The following is a 23,444-nucleotide window of genomic DNA, read 5'->3' as shown; positions in this document are numbered from 1 at the left end:
TTAACAAGGAGTCTCAAAATCTGTAATCCAGTGGGTACTGTCAGCTACTGCTAATCTGAAAGGTCCCTGTTTCTTTTACTAAGTATGAAGCAAAACATGTTTTTGTTCAATACTATAATAAATTTCACGCAGCACCTACCAAACAGTGTACTTGTGCTCAGTCATGAAAGACTAGGAAAGCTTTGCATGCAACGTGCTTCCAGTAAAGGCTGCTGTGGCATCAGCCCTTATTCTTCTGTACCAGCCTAGCTGGTCTGAGGTTTGAGACCTGAAATCAAACAGTTAAAGGGTGCTGTTGAGTCCTGTGCACTGTTGACAGGCTGCAGATGACAGGCAGTGCAGCCCTTCGGGCTTGCCTGCTCAGACTGACCCTGCAGATTCCCCAAGGCCGGATTGTCCTTGGATGATCCACTCTTCCTGGCTGAGGAAAGAAATGGCACTGAATAATAGCAACCAGATGGCATTCAAGAACTGCATCAGCCTGTGTGCGTTAGGATTTCTCACTGCTTCATTCATGGAGGAGGCTGAGTCCTGGCACAGCTTGCTACTGTGCTGCTTTAGATGGAGACCTGTCCAGGACCTCTCTGTCTATCCTTAAGTCTCATTTGGAGCAAGATTATTTGCAGGAGGGAGCAAATAATTACATCCTGTACGGAGGTTGCGGAGCTGTGCAGTGAGAGTGTAACAGCACACCTACTATTAGAATGCTGGTGAGCCATTCTTGAACAACATCTATCTTTTCATTTACAGAGCAACTTTATATTATGTAGTTACTATCTCATCTCTTTCCTGTAAAAAAGGCGATTTACTGCTTAGTAAAACTTCCAATGGAATTTTTATTGAAAGTATATTCAGATATATTATCTTTTCTCAAAATATTTCTCATAATATCAAATTCATTATCATATGAAGATTTTGTTGGGTACTTGAGAATAATAAGATTTGGTTTGTATTTGTGGTGGCTGAAAAATTGTGTTAAAGCAATAATTCTCAACTCAAACGATCAGGTATTAGATACAGAGTAAATAACAAATTATTTAAATGCTTTGATTAGGTTGTATGAAAAACAGGACTGTGACACTCATATTCAACACATGAATACTTTTGTTTTTTTTCCTGTGATCCCGAAGGAGAAGGGATTAAGGTTGAAGACAGTAGATGATGTTTTCTCATTAGGTGGGAATTGATCTTATGACTTGAACTACTGGAACAGATTTTTGCTTTGGCAGTTCATTACACTCTTCAATAAATAGAAATTAGATCCTCTCTCTTGTGTTGTCTGTGTAAATCGCTTTTTTTAAACCTATAGAATTTTTTCCCACCTTTGAGGATAATGTTATTGACTTCCAGCTCAGGTTTATGAAGTTGTTTGCTGTTTTTAAAGCTTCAGCCCCCTGCCCCCCATCAGTGGATTGAGTGACACATTAGGAAGATAAGAAACAAATTCAATTTTAAATAAATGAAGAAAAATAATTTTTGCATAGAAATAATAAAACACATTTTTCATTATCTTTGTTCTGCAGCTCTCCATTGCATGAAAGGTGTGTATTTAGTAATAGTGATTTTTCTCAAGAGAAAATGTATTTATGCTGATATAAAGGTGATATTTCATGCTATATGTATTTCAGTAGGAAATCAGTAAATTGGATTTGTATGTCCTACATTTACCATTGCCTTTGTAAGGCAATAACAAACCACTTGCTCTTTAAATGATGTTTCAGTAGGAGTCAGTATTCTGTTGCTTTGGTTTTTTTCAACTATATGCTCCATTTTTGTATTGATTGATACATATTGAGATAAATCTATGAATGTTTTACACTTTAATTGCAGAGGCTGTCCTGGTGATGCAGTCTTACTTGTGTTGGTACAACCATGTGTACTTGGGCAAGGTGAAACATGTAAGGGAAAGCATCCAGATTAAAAGTTAGCCTGGCTAAAAATAAAAGCAATTTTTAACTTGTATGCATTCCCTTGTCTGGTTCATGGCGTAGCCATGTGAAAACCGGTGCCAGTAGCAATGATAGCTGAAGAGTAAGCAGTGAGGGGAGGACAGCTGTGCCTCTTCTGGTCACAGTGTCAGCTGATGTCGCTTCAGTGTGTTTGTGCATCATGCACAGGGTATTGATGTATTCTTTAAGAGAACCTGCTGCTTTCAAGCTCCTGAGTTCAGGTGTGTCTTCTCAGAATGTGTCCTTCCTCTATGCCAGAACAAGACCTGAGTACAGGGTGTTTCTCCTTTCTGTCTCACCTTTCCTGTCACTCAGTGCAGACCAGAAATGAAGCACTGAAGCTGTAAGAAACTTGTCTGACATTCTTTCAATCACTGATCCGATTAACAATATCGTTAAGATTTTTGCATTGTTAACTTATAGAAAAAAAAAATTGCTTATCCTCATTTTAATACAGTCAATGTAATCTAAATATATTTTGGATTTGCTATATGAATTCTTGTGGTTCCCTGTCTCCGGCAATGAGAACCTGAAGTCAATTGGCATGTGAATAGTTTGTGTTTTGTTATTTGCCACTAGGCGGCACTGTTGACCACGACATGTCTGTGCAGGAACGGTAGCTGTAATAACAGACATAAATATGTTCTCATTTTATCACTGGAGGCACAGCTTTCATAATTCTAAGCTCTTCTCTGATCAAAGAATGCTGAATCAATTGTTTCTTTTTAAGCAATCTTAGATTCAAATTGTTTCCTCCAGTGATTTACCAAATCAGAATCTTGCTGAGGTTACAATTCTACTACTGTATCTATTATTAATGCTCAAGAAATAATACACTCAATTGTTCATACTCTCATTAGACCTCATTCAAATACCGTTAATCTTTTCTGGGTAGAAGGTATAATGAACAATGGGAACTGAGTGCCTCCATCATTTAATGAATGGAAGGTAATTCGGATACAAGTGGATATCGTTCTTCTATAAAGTACTAGGAAAAGTTGACACCTAGTTAGGTACAGATTAGATGCCTGGCTGTTTAATTGTAACATGTTATCCCCAAAATGATAATACACATTGGAAAAATGTAATCTTGTCCCCACCCCCAAAAGATAATGCGCTTTACAATTATGAAACTGATGTAAATTACTTATTTAGTTCATTTAGTAAATTTCAGCAGCTCTCTCTTCTAAATGCTTATCTAGTGTCTCCTTGACTCAGTGTAAAACTTTGCATCCAGAGCATCCTTTGTCAGGAGAGCATCCTTAGCAGAGAGACCTGATAGTTTTTACGTGAGGAGCTACCTCCTCTTGTTTCTTTTGAACGTGGCTTCTTCAAGCTACATTTGATAAATCTTGGTTTTATTATCAGAAAGCCTGGTAGATTCTTCATACCCATCCTATGTCACTCACTTTATAGTCATTTATCACTCACTTCCAAATTTTCTTTATTTCCAAGGAAAACATTCTTAGCCATCTCAGTTGTTCCAGTTACAGAAGCCACTGAATTCCTTTGAACATCTTTGTTACTCTCTTATAAACAGTTTCCAGCCCTAATCTATTGCCTCTTTGGGTAGGGCTCACAATTTTCTGAGTGTAGGTAAATGACTGATTTATACAGTGGAGTAAATATTCTCTGTTCCTAATATGATTTGGTTTTTGACCATTTTTGGGTGTTGATGTGATATTTTAATGAGTTATCCAAGATGAGACTTTGCTACTGACTGGTGTTGGTTAGTTAAGAGACCACCTGCTTTGTAGTCTATCTAAAACAGCTAACTGTCCTGGTTTCAGCTGGGATAGAGTTAATTTTCTTCTTGGTAGCTAGTGTGGCGTTATGTTTTGGATTTGGTCTGAGAACAATGTTGATAACACACAGATATTTTTTTTTTTTTTTTTTTTTTTTTTTAGTTTTTGGTAGGTAATATTTATACTAAGTCAAGGACTTTTCAGTTTCTCAGGCCCTGCCAGTGGGAGGCTGGAGGGGCACAAGAAACTGGGAGGGGACACAGCGAGGACAGCTGACCCCAACTAGCCAAAGAGGTATTCCGTACCATGGGACCTTGTGCTCAGTATATAAACTGGGGGAGGGGGGGGGGGGGGGGGCGGGGTGTTGGCCGGGGCCAGCTGATCACTGTTCAGGCACTGGCTGGGCATTGGTCAGTGGGTGTGAGCAACTGTGTTGTGCATCGCTTGTTTTCTTTCCTTCCTTCCTTTGGATTTATTTACTCTCCCCTTCTCCCTCCTTTTCATTATAACTGTTATTGTTGTTATTCTTTTTATTTTATTTCAATTACTAAATTGTTCTTATCTCAACCCTGGAGTTTTACATTCCTGATTCTCCTTCCGATCCCTCTGGGTGCCAGGGGAGTGAGTGAGTGGCTGCGTGGTACTTACTTACCATCGAGGGTTAAACCATGATGCTTGCTTAGGTTTTTAATTTATCTATGTTGAAATTAATGTGTAATTTAATTGCTCAGTCATATGGTCAGACAAGAACATGTTCAGTGGTTCTGCAAAGGCTTATCATCTTCTTTCTGCCCTCCAGTAGCTGCCTTTATCAGCAAACTTGCTTCGCTACTCATCCTCATTCAGGATCATTAGTGTGTATGTTGAATACCTTGGGTACCAGCAGAAATCCTTATGGGACTCCACAGGTGACCTCCCTCCCTTTAAGAAGTGGCCATTTGCTCCTGTCTACTCTTTCTTTACCATATCTTACAGTCAATCATTTAGCCGTGCAAAGGCTTCATTCTCTTGCTACAAAAGTTGTTTCCTTAAAAAGTCTTTGATGAGGAATTTTGTTAAAAGCCTTGTGAAAATCCGTGTCAGTGTTTCAATTGGATCACCCCATCTTGATTTCCTCAAAGCAGTTTAATAGGTTTGAAAGACAGGTCTTCTCTTTATGAAAGCTGTAGTGATTTTTAAGAGTAGATGGCAATTATCTGTCTGTTGACTAATTCTGTCCATTCTTATAGTTTCTGCTGCTTTGTCTGGTGGAAACAGAAGTATAGCAGGCCAGTAGTTTTCAGAACTCTCATGGAACCTTTTTAAAAAGTTGATGTCATGTGTGACATCTGGGATGCAGACTAATTTTCTTGGTGTGTTTTTTTTCTTGGTGTGTTTTTTTTTTTTTAATTTTTATTTATTTTTTTAATGTTTGGTGTGTGTGTGTGTGCTTTTTGGTAGTGTGTGTGGGTTTGGTTTTCTTTGGTTGGTTGTGGTTTGGTTTTTTTTTTTTTTTTTTTTTTTTTAGCATGTTATCACTGAGCTTCCAAAGAAGGTTATGCCCCATCTGACTTCAACAGCTCTGGTTTTTAGTAATGTCCAGTAGCTTGAGGGAAGGATTTATCACAGTTTGGCAGGCTGAGAGGGACATAACGTTGCTTATAGTATTAGCATCAAATTACAGAAATAATTTAGTTGTTATACAACTTCTGTATGCCATCACTGATGGTATAAAGTTCAGTCCCATGATTGATAATACTTAAACTGGAACGCAGTGGTGTCCTAAAATTCAGTGTTCTACATCTGGAAATAAAGCCAGTCAGTAATGATGTGCAGTCACTGACAAGAGGCAAATAGTGCATCTTTTCGTTTTTGTAATATGTAATAAATATTACATATCATAAAAATGTAGTAACATTTTGGTTATTACAGAACAAATGAAACGTAAATAATTTTGCTGGTCATGATTTTAATAGTCCTATAACTTAAAGATGGTGCATTTTGCTCACTTTTCCTTATTTAGCAAAGATTGTTTGCTAAAATACCTTCAAAACCAATATGTAGTTGTGGGTTTTGGTAGCTTTGTAGAATGATCTATAAAATTTTATAAAATTTAAGTAGTACTTCATTCTTTTTGTAAAGCACTCTACAGTGTATTTTACTTTTAAAAGACGATGTAGAATGGCATTGGCAAAGGGTAAATTTTTATTCCCGAGATTGACTATAATATAATCTTCATTGTAACATAATTTACTGTAATGTTCTTTACTTTGATATAAGCTTACTCTGGTTAGGTCAAATATGGTATAGTTTTTCTCCAGAGGTAACATGAAGTGTATATTGTGCTACACATTTTAGACCTATACAGCGTCTACAAATATGATGCATTACACCTTTCTTTCAATTTATGACTCATATAGTATGTTTTCTGAGAAGAATGCTGAAATGGATCATTATTATTTGAGCTCATCTAACTCCGCAATTTGAATGACATCCTTTGTTGTCAATTTTTTTTCACTGGGCATCTGTTAAACATAAAAGTACTATACTGTATTTTATCAGAATGAGCAATCCTGACATCTGTAATTAAGCCTCCCCTCTTTCTTCTTTATTGGCTTTAACAATTGCACATTTGTTTACAAAACAGGTCCAGATTGTTCTCTGAACGTCCCTTCTACCGAGTCTTACTGGATTCTACCAAACGTAAAGCCCTTTAGCCCTTCTGTGGGCCGGGCTTCCCACAAGGCAGTCCTCCATGGGAAATTTATGTGGGTGATCGGCGGATACACTTTTAACTACAGTTCGTTCCAAATGGTGTTGAAGTAAGTGATTTTCTCCTTTTTCATATCCTTTCTGATGTGGCTTAGGGAAACGGATCTTACCAGGGAGGTAGCCTCTACCTTGCAATTTAAGGGAAAGGTTTATATGTTTTTAGATTCTTTATTAGTGGTCTTATTTTCTGCTTGTAATTTTCTCACGATTAAAAAAAAGTGAAAATATGGGTAACGTCAAACTGTGTGCAACTAATATGTAATTTCTTCATATAGCGAGTTTTCTTGCTATACTTTGCTGCAAAACATAAAAATGATTGTGGTGATAAAACAAAACAGTGGAAGAAATCCACGTGCTCGTATTTTCAGACAGTGCATCTAGAATGCTATCTGCGTGATTAGGTTAATTTATAGTTATAGGAGACTTCTATTAATGCACGCAGTTAGCCTGTTGGTGCCATGCCAGTAGGGTTAGGCAGGTCATCCGTATTTCACTTCTTTGTATTTATGACAGTGTGTACATGTATGTATTTGACCACCTATTGAAAATAAAAAGGAAGCAGCTGAAAATATTACCTAGCTGATTTGGATGGTCACTTGTATATTCATAGAGGCCCTAAATGTGGCAAATGAAGGTGTTAGGTTATGTTTGTTAGTATGTTTATTTCTCCTATTTTGGTCTACTTGTTTTCTTCCACATGCAAAAGAAATCCTGTCATCTTTGGGGGATTTGTTGTTTATTTTTTTACCTCTCTTCCATCTTGTTGTGTGTTAATGCATTAATGGACTTATTGTTAATGAAAATTTGATGGAAATCAACCATATGTCTGAGCAGGGTGCTCAACAATGTCTTCAGAGTAGTGCAAAAGATTGTGAAGTGAGCAGTTTAGTGGAGTGGGGTTTTTAATGTGTCTAATAATAGTGAGCTTAGAAACCTAGTTTCATAATTTAAAAGTCTGCTGATGTTTACTACAGTCCCGTTTTCTGAGATTGTTGATCCGTCCGTGGAAGAGCTGTTCCTGGTTTGCTTGATGAACATTCAGCACACTTTCACAAGTTAGTACACTGCCGTAGCAGTTAAAAGTGATCTTGTTACTGCTGCTAACAAATTACCACATCAGATAAACAGTGACTGATAGAGTCTGCCACCGTAGTTAGTTTGAACATACAAAACCCTCTATTTCGCTGCAGGTAGGAAATGTTTACTTTTCTATTTCTCTTCTAGCTACAATTTGGAAAGCAGTATATGGAATGTAGTACCTGTATCCAAAGGGCCACTCCAGAGATACGGACACACTCTCGCTTTATATCAGGTTTGGACTCTTAAGCATCCTATTTAATTAATTTATTTGTGCGTGCTGTTAGTGATCCTAAAATGATTCATCATGAACATAGTTTTTGAAGAGAATTTAATTTCTAGTTCCTAAACATTTTGTATTAGTATTGTCTTCAGTACTTAGATGTATTGCACAATTTTTGGAAAAAAGATTGTGCAGGAGTCACTTACTAGCTGACCAGAAACCCTCAGAGCAAACCCCGCCAATAAAAGGGGGCTAATATAATTGGAATTGTGCTGAGGGCAGGGGAGCTGGGAGCCAAGGGTGACTTCAGCTTGGGCAGTGCCCTCGCTGACCAGGCACCATCCACAGGACCACAGGTGCTGGGTAGCAGGGTCTTTTGACAGCCCCAGGCATGCAAAGTGATGACCCAGGTCCAGGGACTGTTCAGGCAATCTAATTCGGAGCACAAGAAAACAGGGCCAGAGACAGGGCTGGAGAGAAGGCTACAATGTATGCCTGAAGGGTCCATCCAGAAGACAAGGTACCTACGGCACAGGTCCAGGTCCATCCAGGAGGCAGATCACAGGCAGTCGGGAACTAAAGGGTCCATGCCTGAGCTCTGGCATAGGCTAGTCAGGGTTATTAAGGACTGTTAATGCCCTAAAGTTTATGACAGTAAGAAATAAATTTTTATTTATGTGTTATTACTTACTATGGAACCAGAGTAGTATTAAAATAAAAACTATTTTTCTATAATATCTGTAGGTTTACTGTAAGTTCAAGTAAATATGAACTACTGGCAGTTTTGCTTCTACTGGTATCACATAGTCTGCATGCTGCTTTATTGAAAGCACTTTCAAAAGCTTATTTCACACACACACACAAAAGAAAGAAAAAAAAAGAAATAATCTTCATAAAAAAGCAGACTTTTGTTACTTTTGGGCTAGTGTAAGCCTCGTCTCCAAAATATAAAGGACCAAAAGTGACTGCAGTGCATAATTTAGCCTTGTACAGACACTGGCAAACTTGTTACCCGTGACAAAGAAATATGAAATTTGTATCACAAGTTTTCAGTTGTTTGCACAAGACTTCTCCAGTGGTGAAGAACAAAAGAGATTGTATCAAGTCAGATCAGAGTGTTCGTCTAGCCTGGTTAACGTGTCTTGAATAACGGTAACAGTGAATGCTTAGGGAAGAATATAACAAAAAATGACAAGAACATACAGAAACTTCCTCAGAATACTGTCCTAGTCTGCAGCTGAGATTTCCTAATACAGAATAGTGTTTTTGTGGAAAGATTATGAATCCATGTTTTTTATTTTTTCCAAATTTTTTGACCATATGTTTATGTTAACATTGATACCATCCTGTGCCTAGAGAATTAAAGTGTATTTTTTTAAGAAATATAGCTGTTGGGAAACTGGTACTAGTTGGTTTAATTTTGATGATTCCTACTTCTTCTTTTCCATTTATTTTCTCTGTACCACTGATGATTTTCTTTAAGTCCGTCAAATCCTCTTTCTATCTTTTCTTTTTCATGCTGAACATTCCTTGCATTTTTAATAATTCTCTAGAAGGAAGCTATTTCATATCTTTGATAACATTGTGCCATTGCCTCTACTTCTTCTAGTTCTGTTATGGCCCTTCTGAGACAGGGGGAACCACAGTCTTTAGGGTATTGGTGCCTCAGAGATCGATGTCATAGAATTAACAGTCTAATTTTTTCCTACTAATTCCTAATGGCATTTTGGCTTTTTGAAAATCTGCTGTTGGCTTTGACCTGGTATTTTCACAGAACTATCAGTTATAACCTCAAGATCTCATTCTAGTCAATTCAAAACCCACCACTGTATGTACAGACCTAAAATTGATTTTTATGTGTATGTATCACTTCATGATTACGTATGGAACAGTTATTTACCCTTTTATTCATCCTTGTATTGCACATTCAGTACTATGAGAATCTTCTACAATTCTTTGCTTTTGACCGTTATCTCAGCTATTTTGAGTAGCACGGTGTTGTCAAAAAACATTGTCATTTTTCCATTCATCCCTGTGCCAGATAGTTTTTTCAGTATGTTGAACAAATCCCAACAGTAGGTCTCTGTGGAACACCACTGATGACCTCTATTAATTTAAGAACTGACCTTTTTTTTCCCCCAAAAACATTTCTTTATTTAATTATCTAGCCTTGTGTTATCTGTCTTGCTTGTCCCAAAGCATCTTAATTTATTTAAGGCATGAGGAAAGTTATCAAGGATCTTTTGGAAATTCCAGGTAACTGAGTCAACCTTTGATTCATTCAGTAAAATTCGATGATTTGCAAGATATAACTTCCCTTTTCAAAAGTTGTTACACTTTTTGTCTGTCTTAACCATGTGTTCACTTATTTCTGTCTTTTCTGCCTGTTGCTTCTCAGACTTTTTGTACTACACAAATTTTGAAGGAGGGATTTGCACACTACAGACAGGGGTCAGCCGTTTTGTTCTTACATTCCTTCAGAACTGATCCTGGTGACTTGTTGCTGACTGTTTTGTCAGTTTTTGGTTGGTGTTTTTTTAAAAAATTTATTTATTTATTATAACCATCTGTTATTAATTTCTGCTATGGAAATACCAGTAAAGTCTGCCACAAAGAACTCGCATGAGAAAGTTAACTTCATTTTATCGCTATGGCTTTACTCAGAACACTCCTTCAGACTGTCTGCTTGCACCACAAAGTATCTAGTTGGATGTATTTCTGGCACATTTGAAAAATGATGTATTAGTACTTTATATATGAAATTTTGCAGACAGTTCATTAAATTGTTTCATGGCTTGCCTTTTGTATGTGCTGTGGGTTAATCTGCTGGGGTTTTTGAACCTTTATTTTGAAGTATACTTTTTCTTCTAACAGTCTTTATTATCCTCCTGTTAAGTTAAGCTTTATTTATTTCGTTATTTGTAATGGAGATTTTTTTTTTTTAAATAGGAAGCATTCATGTGATCTGAGCAGATGTCCTTAAAATGTATTCATACTGTCATTAAAGATTTTATCCTTTTAGTTGTACCTTTTAGTTTCTTTATGATCAGGCTTCCTATTATATGGTGCTCCTTTTGAAGTTAACCAGAATTGTAGGTGTGGGTGGATTTTTTATGATGTTTGTTTTCTTTTATTTTTTTTTCCTAGCTTCTGTTGCTCTTCCAGAGATGTTGAATCTGTGCATGGCACGGTTAATATTGTAGAGGTGTTTTTCAGTAGCAATATGAACTAGATTCTGTGCATACTCCAACATCAACTCAAAAATTGCTTTTCTTCTTCTCAGTTCCCTGAGTCATTACTAATGCATTATCTGTTCTTTGAAAGGTCAAATCTTTCTGACTGGTATCTTTGGTTATTACAGTTCTTGTAGAGTGTGTGGACCCTTTAGTTAGGAAACATTCAAGTAATGTATCATTTAGCAGTTCAGCATAAAGGCTTAAAATATCATTTAACCTTTTTATTTGACAGTGCTAATATTTTCCTGAGATTTTTCAGACTGAAGGATAACCCCTTCAGAGATAGTTTTACCAGGAAGTATTAAATATAATAGACCTATGTTAATTCAGAGATCTTTTTGGATCTCAGAGAGGAAATGCAACTGTTGTTAATATTAATGAAAACTACAAGAGAGTGTGTAGTGAGGAAGCTGTTGCTGCTGTCAGAGGCACAAGTTGATTAGTAAATAGAATTCACTAATAATGAGTAAAGCACCACTCATCAAATAATTAACTAATATGTTACTTGTCATATTTTTTCTTATTATGTCAAATATCAATATTTACATAGGCCCAAAGAAGCTGATGATGTAAGTTGAAGAATTTTCAAGAGGAAAAAGTATGTCCTTTTGCAATATGTTCTTAAATTAACTTGTTTGGGTAAACTTTTGATATTTTTGCCTTTCAGATGTTCAGTCTCTTGAAAAAACAGAAAAATAATTTAGTGAGAAATGTAGTAGAACATAATACCTAGAGATGGCAGCTTTGAGCTGTGTTTTGAGCAGCATGCTAGTCATTGTGTAGTTTCCTTTATAGTTGAGAGAAAAAAATATCCACAGAGAAGAAATTAGATTAAGTTTTTGGCTTGAGCTCCTGAGATTTCAAAGCCTAGTGCTAGACTGGAGTGAGAGCACAGAGCTAGGATTGCCTGATTGTGGTGCAAGGTAAATTGAAGCTATATAGTTGACTCTGTGGAGAATGCAGTAAGTTACTGTGCCCATTTCCCTCTGAAAGCTTCTTTAGTTAAAATTGAAGTACTGTACTTTACTTTATTCTGAAGGAAAAAAGATCAGAAGACTCCCACTGATGTATAGTTATAACAAGTGACTAAGACTTTTTATGCATTTATAGGGGAGAGTCTATAAAATTGTTCTTCCTTTTAGACCAACTAAACCATTAGATAGTACTACCTCCAGTGCCTCTTCAGACTGGTTATTGGAAAGGTGCTACCTATCTCTGCTAGCAATTGGTCCTTCTGTATCTCAGAGACTGTGTATGGTGCCTGGCATCGTGATACTGCAAAATGTCAACATATTTTGAAATAATTCCTCTAAGAAATAGGATTATAAAGAGACTGGAGGAAATGGCTTGTGAGGTTTTTAAAGTAAGTACATACAGCTTTGCTAAACAGTGACTAGACAGGGAGTTAGATGGTAACTTGAAAAATACTGATCCCTGGAATAAAGTAGAAAGGGAGCTGCATACAAGGTGTGCATATGGTCACTGCTGGGAGTTTACTCGGTGCTGAGCTTGTGCTTGTATCGCAGAGTTTGACCTTGTAATTAAACTGCTGCTAGTGGTCCCCAGACAATGGAAGAATGACTGGGCACTGAGATTTGTTTCCTTTGAGAGTGGCAATAGGAACAAGGCAAACAGGCAGTCTGGTGTAGGAGTAATCATAAAGATGTGTTCCAGTATATGGACCATTTTATATGTAGTCAAATTTAATTTGACTCATTTGAGTTTCATGAAAGTTACTTTAAATTTAAAGCTTTATTAAAAAAGGGCAATTGTTTTGATTCCTTTTCCAATTTAATTGGTATTGATGTTGAGTCTGTGTATCTCTTCTGGTATTTTTTATTAGTCTAATCAAAACCTAGCGTGAACAAAGCAAAAGAGTAAAAAACTTTTTCTGCTTTAGTACAAGTGAGACAATCTTTCAGCAATTGGTTTATTGTTGTGCTTCTAATGCCTATTTTTGTTGGCTATTTTAGTGTAATTTGGAACAGCACTAGGAATGCAAAAGTATTTTCTAACTGTTCTATTAATAATTAGCAGGTTGTACCACCAATTTGCATAGTTTTTTTATTTGTGACTTTCAATTCTGTATTATGCACAACTTGCCTTATAAATATGACTTGCAGACCTCAGAAGTATAAGAGAAGTAGGTAAGATGAGCTGTCATACACTTTATGCACATAGTTTAGATTAAAGTATCTTCAGAGTTCCTTTGCAATTGAGTGGACCTTACTGATGAAGAGATTGGTTCCTTTATGTAAAAAGTGTGATATTTTTCATTCATTGTTATAACATTATATTCCAACTGGTTTGAAAGTTGAAGTCTAAGCATGATCAGCTTTTATGTCTAGCAGATATCAAAGCAGATGTTAATACTTTTCTGTCTAGTCTCCGTTACTTATTCCTTCCTTTCAATATGTTGAGTCCAAATATTAAAGTTACACAAGATCAAAGTGACATCTCTGCTAAAACTCCAGCTTACACCTTCAGCACTTTTAAAGCTCTGTCCATGCAGTTTTATTTGCATGGTTTTCTTCAGCCTAGTTTTCTCTTAAATCTAAGAACGTTCATGCAAACAAGTAATTTCCTTTTTTTTTTTTTTTTTTTTTTTTTTTTTTGGCTAAAACCACGCTCACTATCTTATTTTCCTGTCCTATGTTTTGAATGCCTCTGTAGTCCAGGGGAAAAAAAAATGGCTTTTAAGATATATAATAACTGACTTAATTGAAACCTTCCATGGATTAATACTTTCATAGCCAGCAACAGTGTGGAAAACTGGATGAAGAAATAAAGTGACAGCACTCTTGATTAGGTTAAAATCCTGACATACAAATTGCTGCAGTATGTACTGTTTTAAACTCAAAATTTGGTCCTGCTGGGAGGCTTAGGTTGTAATATACTCCTCATATAACTTAGCAGGTTCTCATTCAGGTACTTATTCAATGATAATATAGCTCCTCAATAAGGATAATAAAGCAGGCTGCAGGAGGAAGAGTTAGGTGAAGACTGCTTTCCAGTCTGTCAGTCCTGATCTAATGGGAGGATTATTGGATCAAGTAAAGATGTTGATTATTCTTTTTTTTTTTTTTCTTTTTGTCCTTTTGATATAACACATACAAGAACATTTTTGATGTTGTTACCGTATTAAAGAAGGTAATGAGCTGGGGGGAAATGCAGATGAGGGATTTGACCATTCTAAACCAGGTGGATGTATTGAATGCAGAAAACAAGCTTGTGATGGGTAAGGTATTGCCAGATTACTTTGAGTCTTACATTTTGCTTGAAAAAAAATAATCCAGAAATTTCTTAACGATGTACAGATTTGACTAAACTTTTAGAAATTTCAAGTAACTATAGAGAACAAAATTCTGTTCAAAGTTTGAGTCCTGTTAGTTTATATCAAGTTAATTTTTATACTAATGAATGGGTACAGTTTATGGGAGGAAAACAGATTGATAGTCTTGTGTCAAGAAAATGGAGAATGACTGTTCTTAATGTGGTTTGTGAATGGCATTTCTTTGGCCAAATTTTCGGTAACAGTCTAGATTTATATAAGAACTAAGGCAAAATCCTCCTTTCTGAGTGATAAACGTCTCTGTGTAGCCATGATACAGTTAAGAAATAGAAAATGAAAGTTATGTGGTTATTTGTCGTCGTTTAACCCCAGCTGGTCTTTAAGCACCACGCAGCCGCTTGCTCAGTCCCTCTCACCCAGTGGGACGGGGAGGAGAGCTGCAAAGGAGTGTAAAACTTGAGGGTTGAGAGAAGAACAATTTGATAATTGTTATTTATTCATTACGTTATTATTCATTATTATTTAATAATGAAATAGAATAAAAATGAAAGAACAATAAGAACAATGATAACAATAACAGTTACAATGACAAAGGGAAGGGGAAGAATAAAATCCAGAGGAAAAGGAAGAAAGGAGCACGCGGTGCACGGTGCAGCTGCTCACCGCCTGCCGGCTGATGCCCAGCCAGCCTGAGCAATGATCCGCCTGCCCTGGCCAGCCCCCGGGTGTATATGCCAGGCATGATCCCCATGGTATGGATTGCCTCTGGCTAGGCCAGGTCGGCTGGCCTGGCTGCGCCCCCTCCCTGTTCCTGGTGCCCCTCCAGCCGTCTTGCTAGTAAGGCCCGAGGAACTGAAAAGTCTCACATCAAAGCGCAACCACAGCACTGCACTAGCTCCTAAGAAGATAATTAAGTCCATCCCAGTCGAAACCAGGACATTATTTTAACATGATTAATTTACTTCAAATTAATTAGAAATGGATTATAAATCACCCCCTTATTGCATTTTCTTTACACTTTTTTTTTTTTTTTGTGTGTGTGTGTAACTACCAGGAAAGTCTTTTGGAACGCAGGCAGGATTTGCATAAATGTAGCATTCCCAGGTACAGTCAGAGCAGTTGATGAGTATTGTTCTTTTAGAAAAAAGGAAAAATTGCAAAATCTAAAGAATAAAAACATTTGTTTTGGAAAAATCTTGTCTTACTGCATTCATATGAAATACAGAATCAATATTAACACTGAGATATGGTGTAGGGAAGAGAGCCTGTCAAGGGAACTAATGATTTTGGCCCTCTGTTCAGGATTCAGGGTGAAGAAGTTACTCTGGTCTGCTGTGTAGTCTTTTGATTGGGACTTTTCAGATGAGTGGGGGCTCTTACCTGCTCTTTTGGTGATCTTCTTGAGTAACTTCCTGGGTCTGTTTCAGGTTTTTTTTTCTCACTGTAAAATGCTCTTCTGTGAAGGGATTTGAAGTCTTGTTAAAATTATGCAAAAGCCAGGTGATACTGTTGGGGCATGATTTTCCAGGAATTACCAAGTACACAGCCTTGGAAGTCAGGAACATGAGACAGCTGAAGTAAAGCGTACTGGATTACCAGTCAGTTTCACAATTTATTATCTTTTACCTGTATTAAAATAAGTATTCACTTACTATTTTGTGGAAATTCTGTGGGTTGGTTTGTCTGTTTTTATGAAACTTTGAATGCACAAATCACAAAGTTATGATTACTCACTTGAAGGAGGATTTATTTTTGGATTTGGAGCCTTTATTAAATTACAGGAATTAGTGCTTTCATGTAGATCCTGACTTTCTTTGTTATTGTAACTAAGGATAAATGCACATTGAATGATTTTATTCTCTTTCGGGCTTCTAAAAGAATTTTGTGCTCAAATTATAAAGTTCAGACTGCTAAGCTGATTGACATTTGTTCACCAGAACTCTCAAGTTTTCTTATTTTCTTCTGTCATCTATTTAGTCATGCAAAGTAAGTAACTTTCCAAAGTTTCTGGTTTTGGGGTTTTTTTTTTTTGGTTGGTTGGTTGTTTTTTTTCTTTTTTTCTTAAAAAAAAAAAGTTTTATTTTTTTAAAGAAAAGCATTTTTAATTTTACAATCTGGATATTGTTCATGATCATCCAATGGATTTTTTTTTTGTTATTGTTTGTAATCGAAAATTAAATAAGGAATAGGCTCTCCAGAGGTATGCCTGTATTAAAAATCTGTTTTCACAGACTCACAAAGAATAGTTGAGTTTGGAAAGGACCTCTGGAGGTCATCTTGACCAGCCTCTCTGCTCAAAGCAGGGTCAACTACAGCAGGCTCCTCCAGACGTCATCCAGTTGGGTTTTGCATATCTCCAAGGATATTCAATTCCATGTCTCTGAGCAATCTGTTCCAGTCTTTGACCATCCTCACTGTAAAAAATAAAAGTTTTCTTCTTACATTGGGGTTGGATTTCTTGTAATCCAACTTTTGCCCATCCCCTCTGGTTCTGTTCCCTGGATAACACTGTAAAGTCTGGCTCCCTCCTTTTTACTCTGTCCCACCAGGCATTTAGTTTTATTTGATTTATTCAGTTATTTAAGATACACGTACTCCAAAGTTGATGATGATATCAATAAGGTGAAGAAATTAAGGGGAATTTTTTTGCCTTAAATTGTCTTAATTTCTCCAACAGGCTTTCCAAATTGTGGAATTTACTTTTTCTCCTGTATTTGAGTTATTCTCTTGTTACTATTTTGCCTAGCTGCAACAGGTGCGTGTATCATTACTCTGTAAGAGAAACAGATCAAACTAATGCTTTCTTTTTCTCTTGAGAAAAGTGATTTAATTGTTTTGTTCAAATCCTGGCTTTGGTCTTGTGATTACTGCCACCTTCTGTCAACCTCTCTGCTCAATATGCACAGCCAACTATTCAGAGACCCATATACCTTTTGTCATTTTTCCTTCTCGTTATGGTTCATCAAGAATTTCTACTGAAATAGTTTTCTCAAGGAAAAAAGCTGATTTGAGAAAATTGAAACATCTCTTGGGAAGCTTTGGTTCCATTGAAACTAACAGGAGCCATACTGGCTGTTTTGTTGCCTTGCTCCTGAACACATGCGAAGAAATGATGTGATCCGTAGGTGGGAATGTCACAAATGAGCGAGCTGCCTACCTGCTTGGTTTACAGCAAGATGTTTCTCATTTTTGCTCGAATTTCCTACTGAGCAGGAACTCTGAATTACAAGTTCAATATACAGTGTAGTAACTATAGTTAGTTTTAAAGTGTTTTCCAGCAGCGCTACGAGCTTCTTAATCTCAGAAATAGCCCTGGGTGAAGCTTAGTTAGATCTGCTTTTGGCATTGATAAAGCAGTTGTCATGACCTTCTTGTCTTTTTCTCTGTGACTAGTCTTGTGTACAGGATCTGCTGTGTCGTTTATAAAGATTGCAGAAGTGTTCTTTTATCTGAACTTTGAATCATTTAAGCAGAACTGTGAGGAGGACTTTCTTACTGTCAGCTGTCTGAGGAATCGTTTCAAAGTTCACGCAGCTCTTTAGGTGACCTTTTTTTGTGTAGTGTCTTTCCTCAGTGTCAGAAATCTTTTTTTCAAACAGTTATACATCGCCTGCAACTCCCTAATTAGCTCTTTTTCTGCTGTAGTTTCTTATCAGCATTTAAGAACAAATAAAGAAATAATTAGTCTACTATGTTATAGCAATGCTGATTTGCCTTTTAAGATCTTTGTGGCAGTGTAATGTATGAGTCATATAGGATATTTTTAAGAAGAGTATTTGTTCAAGCCATTCCCTTGGATCAGTGCACAGCCTCCTTACAGCTTTTGTGGGTCTTCACCAAGCTCTTGGAAATGTTACTTCATCTCATAGGAAATGAATGGCTTCAGATGTATATATCTAATACCGCTACAAAATCCTGCCAATGAATGTTTTTCTTTTGTTCAAACATCAGCAGTCCGATCTAACTGATAACACAAAGTATCCCTGCATAGGAATGATTTAAATTTCAAATCAAGAAATGTTTACCTGCCTCAAATGAAAAAATAGTTGAAAGTCTTCTAAAAATTTCAGGTGTACTCTTAAACACAGGTCAGAGAGTTTGGTCAGTCATTTACTGACTGATCTCTCTGAATAATAAGAAAATATATAAGTATCCCTGGACTCTGTTGTTTACCATCAACTGTAGGTATATAGACAGCATTCCAACGCTCTCAAGCCTTTGTTTCGCTGAGCTAAATAGACTGTCATTCTACTAATCATGTGCATTTTACATGCCGGCCAGTTTGAGTTAATCTTTCTTGACATGTATGATGATAGTAGCATGTATTTTACATTTCTATTTAGATCCCATCAGCTTCTTGTACAAAAAGTCTGAAATTTCTGCTTGGTGATCTAAACTTCCTACATTACGTAGTTTCCTTATCTTCTAGTCTCTCTTTCTGAGGCTTTGTATTCCATGCCAAGCAAAATTGCCAAATGTGCTAAGCCTGCAGCTTCTCCCCATGGTGGTTTTTGTTTTGTTTTGTTTTTTTGAACAAGGTAAGATTATATTTAAGGTAAACCCTAGAACGTTATATTGCAACATTCAGAAGACAACTGCCAGCTGTACAAACAAGGTGCAGATGGGATGCAGATGTTATGTGGTTCTGGTATGCCCTTATCAAAGACTGAGTATCATCCTCAGAACAGAGGCAGTTTGTTCTACCCAGGATAAACTGTCCTTGAGCCGCTCTGTGAAGCCCACAAACTGCAATTTGTTCTGTGACTTTGTATGCCTTGGTTTGCAACTCCAGATGAAGTCGGAAATTCAGTAGGATTTACTTTCACTCAATATTGAAGTAAATAATTCATTACTTATCAAAACAGATGACGTTTCTGTTTGAGGTATGTGGTTCGTGAAGACTGGAAAATCTGTTTTGCATCCCTTTAAAACAATTCAAAGTACTCCCTATGGCATTGGGCTTTGGCAGATGGGCCCAAGAGGATGCTATACACTCATTGTCTCTTTACTTTGGGCTCTGATGACTGTGAATGTTCTCGGGGCTTAAGTTACTTTGCTAGAATATGCGCTTTTGTGACATGCTGAATGAAATCCCTGTCGACAGAGTGTGTGGAAAATCACGTTTTAGGTCTGTGATTTTTTTCCTTAAGAAAACAATATAATATCCTTTCTGTTTAGTGCAGGGCTTTTTTGTGGTTGTAGGTTGTTTTTTTTTTAATAGAATGCTGCAATATGAATTAGAAGAGCTATATAATTAAAGTTTTTCTGCTTGAAGTAATCTGGTTGAGATTCATTTGGGTGTCATTTTCATAGCTGGGTTTATTTTTCAGAGAAACAGTCTCCTTATCATTGTTGGTTTAGTTTAAATGTCATTGTCTGGGATTAGTGTCTGATACTGAGCTGGTAATGTAAGATTAAATGTGAAGATTTAAATCAGATTTACAGTTATGAAATATTACACAGCATAGAATTACGCAGTTCAGATGTTATCCTGCTGTAATCCATTATTTGCTTTCTCTTCTCTCCCAATTTTTACAGGAAGACATTTACATGTATGGAGGCAAAATTGAAACCAATAATGGCAATGTTACTGATGAGCTGTGGATTTTCAACATTCACAGCCAAACGTGGAGCACCAGAACTCCAGCAGTACTTGTACATGGCCAGCAGTACGCTGTGGAAGGTCATTCAGCACACATAGTAGAGCTGGACAGCAGAGATGTGGTTATGATTATAATTTTTGGATATTCTGCCATATACGGTTACACGAGCATTGTGCAAGAATACTACATCAGTAAGTTGCTTTCAAGTAATTTTTATCATGTAGTGATAAAAAAATTCCTTTTTTAAAAAGTGAAAATCACTCCTGTTTTCAGAAAGAAAAGATGTATTTTTCAAAACAAATAAAACCTCATCTTTTTTTACTTCAAATTATTCAAATAGATCAGATTTCTTGTTAAGCAGTAGCACTTCATACACGTTTGGAGTATAATGGCTTTGGCCATGTGCTATTTTGTACATGACTGTGATACTCTAAGGGGGATGAAAGTTGAAACCAGAAAGTCCATGCAGCAGTTATTGTCAATAAACTTGCTTTTTTATCACAGACTACTGTTTTTATCACAGAAGAGACAAAAGTAAAAAGAATAAGCAAAGCAAAAATAGAAAGGGCAAAACAGAACACAATGAACAGTGCTTACTACAATAATTTAGTTATTTTGAAGGCTCTTTAATGTTGCTGTAATACTTTCATTCTGATTTTCAAAATGTAATAACTTAGTTCATCATTATATGTAAGATTCTTTCTAAAATGTATATGTATTACTAGAAGAAATAGGAGAAAATGAATGCTAATTTTTGTAAACAACCTGCCATGTCTGCCTGAGATTCCCTTTGTGAACTGCAAGCTTTTCCTAAGGGTGATTTGATTTTAAACGCTAGATTTTTTCTAAAATTTAAATTTAAAAACTAAAATTAAGTAAACCAAGAGGAACTTTTTGATCTTATACATGGTACATCTAAGATATTATTTTAATAGAATAAACATGAAAATCTACACCTTCTAGTATATTTTTAGGAATTTTTATATGCCCATTAATTCAAATTATAATCTTTTCCTGATTTCTTGTTTTCTATAATTTTGATCTTAGTTCCTCAGTTATTTAAGCAATCAAAGAGTGTATAATCCAAAATTTCAAAGTAATATTTATACATTAAGGTGTAATACATTTTTTTTTTAATTGTTCCATTTAACTTTTTTGCATGTCTGTATATAAGCACTGTTTAAGCAGATTTATGGGCTAGGGAAATCCCTTCAAAACTCAGAGGGTTCTTATGCTTCCTGACATTATCTGTGATGGTAGTGTTGAAATTTTATAACAGTGTTGAAAAAGGATAAAAGAGAATGGGAACAGGAAGAGTAGCATCATGATGTGCATTATCCACACTGAAAAATTTGATTGAACTGCATAAAACTATTATAAACTCTGGTCTTGGAATGATATTTCTAAATAATATTTTAAAAATTGTTGAGAATTAAAGGCCAGTTTTTTGAAAAAAAGTTGGGTTTTTTTAATCTACCAGAGAAATATTTTTTTCTTGAAGACGAAAAAGTGTTGTTCTAGTTTTCTGCATTCTGGTTCACTGTAATGTCTGTTGGAACTTTGAATTATTTGCTTCTGTTCAGGCTGCTTACTTAGTCTGGAGTACCAATATTATTCTCACCTGTTATTGTGGGTAGTGTAATTATGAAGAGGGGTACATGATTCACTTTGTGGTGTAAAATTATCTGTCTGGCAGATTTTATTGCTGGCCTTATGGTTGAAATGTATAACTTCTATTTTATTTTTTTAATTTTAAAGCTAGGTTTGTGGAGGATTAATAAAACAGACTAAGCTTATACAAAACAAGCAAACCAAGAGAAAACCCCAAACCTTTCATACCATGGTGATAAGCTTTGAGTAGGAGAAAGCACTTATTTCTCTGGCAGTTATTATGGGTCTGAATTATTGTTGAGTTTTTATTGTTGAGTCTTTTCTAAGACAAGAATTTTATCACATACTAATGAGAAATTTAGTTTGTTAGAGAAATTATCCTTCATTTGCATCAAACATAAACTTGGAACAGTATAGGGTATTACTGTGGAAACGCGTTGATTTCAGTCGGTCTGCTGCTGCGATGCAGGATTATTGGCACATGCAATACTTTGCAGAGCATGGTCTATATGCTGTAACGGAACCATTTCTACCACGGATAATTCTCATCTTTCATTTTACCTCATTGCATCTCCTTCCTTCCCCTTCCCTCTAAGTTAAGTGAATTTTGTGGCAAATTTTCCTGAATTCTGTTTCAGCTGTGGCATTTATCTGCAGTTTTGCAGTTGTAGGATCATTTTTAACCAGAAAATTCCAGGTGGTGGTTTAAAATAAGAATGACTAGTTTTTGGGGAACTTTAGCAGCTCGGAATCCATACTTAAAAGACATAGGAAGTGATAGAAGTATTGCTGTGAACCTGCTTGAATCAGAAAGAAAAATTGTTATAAAAAAGGGCTTCTGACATTATGGAAAGAAAAATTAGTGTCCAATTTTCTCTCTCTCTCTGCTTGATTTCAAAATATACATTACCTTAACATTTCAAATTGTACTGCTTTAGTATTTCTAAATGTTATTGGCCGTGGCTTGTAGTCCTAATGAAGGCTATTTTTCAAGCATTTACCAGATGCCTACTGAAAGAAAGAAGCATAGAAAAAGGCAACTTACCCTTTGGTTAAGTGAACTGAAGCCCCTAGTGATTCAGTCCTGTTAGTGAACTTTGAACCTGTTACATGCAATTCTGGTGCTAAAGCCTTCTTTAGTTACTCTGACCCTGATTTCCATGGGATCTGGGTCAAGAAACATCTGAAGAAGTTTTAATTATTTGTGCATCCCCTAGCTTTTCACATAGATAGGTAGTTCTTATTAACACAATGTGAATCAAATGTATGCATGGTCTGAAAATTTCTAAGACGTTGTCTGATTATTGAAAAGAAAAATTTCTATGAAAGTCCAATAAATTATGGAAAAAGTTGACATGATTTGCAGACAGGTTTTCGCCATGGAGAAGCATAGGAACTCATTTCTAGTCCAAAAGGATGGTGGTTGTTGCAGGAACAAAAGAGATTCCTGTTGTCCTTTCTTGCTATACCTAGACTTACGACTTTTGAGGAACCAATAAATTCTGGTATGGGAATAATGTGAATTATTTTACTAACTTGAACCATAAAGTTTTCTGGGTTACTCCCCAGAGAAATTTATATCCCTTTAGGTTAGCAATACCTCATAAACCTTCTAAGAATCTCAGTGTGAGTCTCAAGGTGAATATAATAATGGTGGTTTAACTGGAGTTTCTTAATATATAAGGAGCTTTTATAAACTTCTGAATAAGTCTTCTGTGTTTTTATTTTATTTTTTTAGATGATAAAGATTTGTTTGGATTAGCATCATATCACTTTGGTTTTTAGACTGATTTTTTTGTGACTTCAGAAATAGGTTATAGGTTGCTTTTGATTTATTTAATTTTTTTTTTAAATAGTGTTAAAAGAAATGGCCCTGTGATGTAACATGCATTTCATGGTGTTCCCCCCCCCCCCCCCCCCCCCCCCCCCCCCCCGCCATATTACTGTAAGCTTCATG

The 23,444-nt window shown here is 36.2% G+C and overlaps 1 protein-coding gene across 2 annotated transcripts in view; it reads left to right on the top strand.

Annotated features, from left to right (window-relative positions):
• The window catches only part of ATRNL1 (attractin like 1), a 525,452-nt gene that overhangs the window by 60,072 nt on the left and 441,936 nt on the right, over nt 1–23,444 (top strand). For both annotated transcript variants that reach the window (XM_027812182.2, XM_005443870.3), the window contains exons 6-8: nt 6,321–6,495; nt 7,670–7,757; nt 19,812–20,067. In XM_027812182.2, coding sequence (XP_027667983.2) covers nt 6,321–6,495; nt 7,670–7,757; nt 19,812–20,067 — 519 coding nt within the window. The remainder of the gene's footprint in view (nt 1–6,320; nt 6,496–7,669; nt 7,758–19,811; nt 20,068–23,444) is intronic.

The sequence above is a fragment of the Falco cherrug genome, chromosome 9 (assembly GCF_023634085.1).
Source record: "Falco cherrug isolate bFalChe1 chromosome 9, bFalChe1.pri, whole genome shotgun sequence".
Lineage (NCBI taxonomy): Eukaryota > Metazoa > Chordata > Aves > Falconiformes > Falconidae > Falco > Falco cherrug.
The sequence above is the reverse complement of the archived record's forward strand: the minus strand, read 5'-3'. Positions and strand labels throughout refer to the sequence as shown.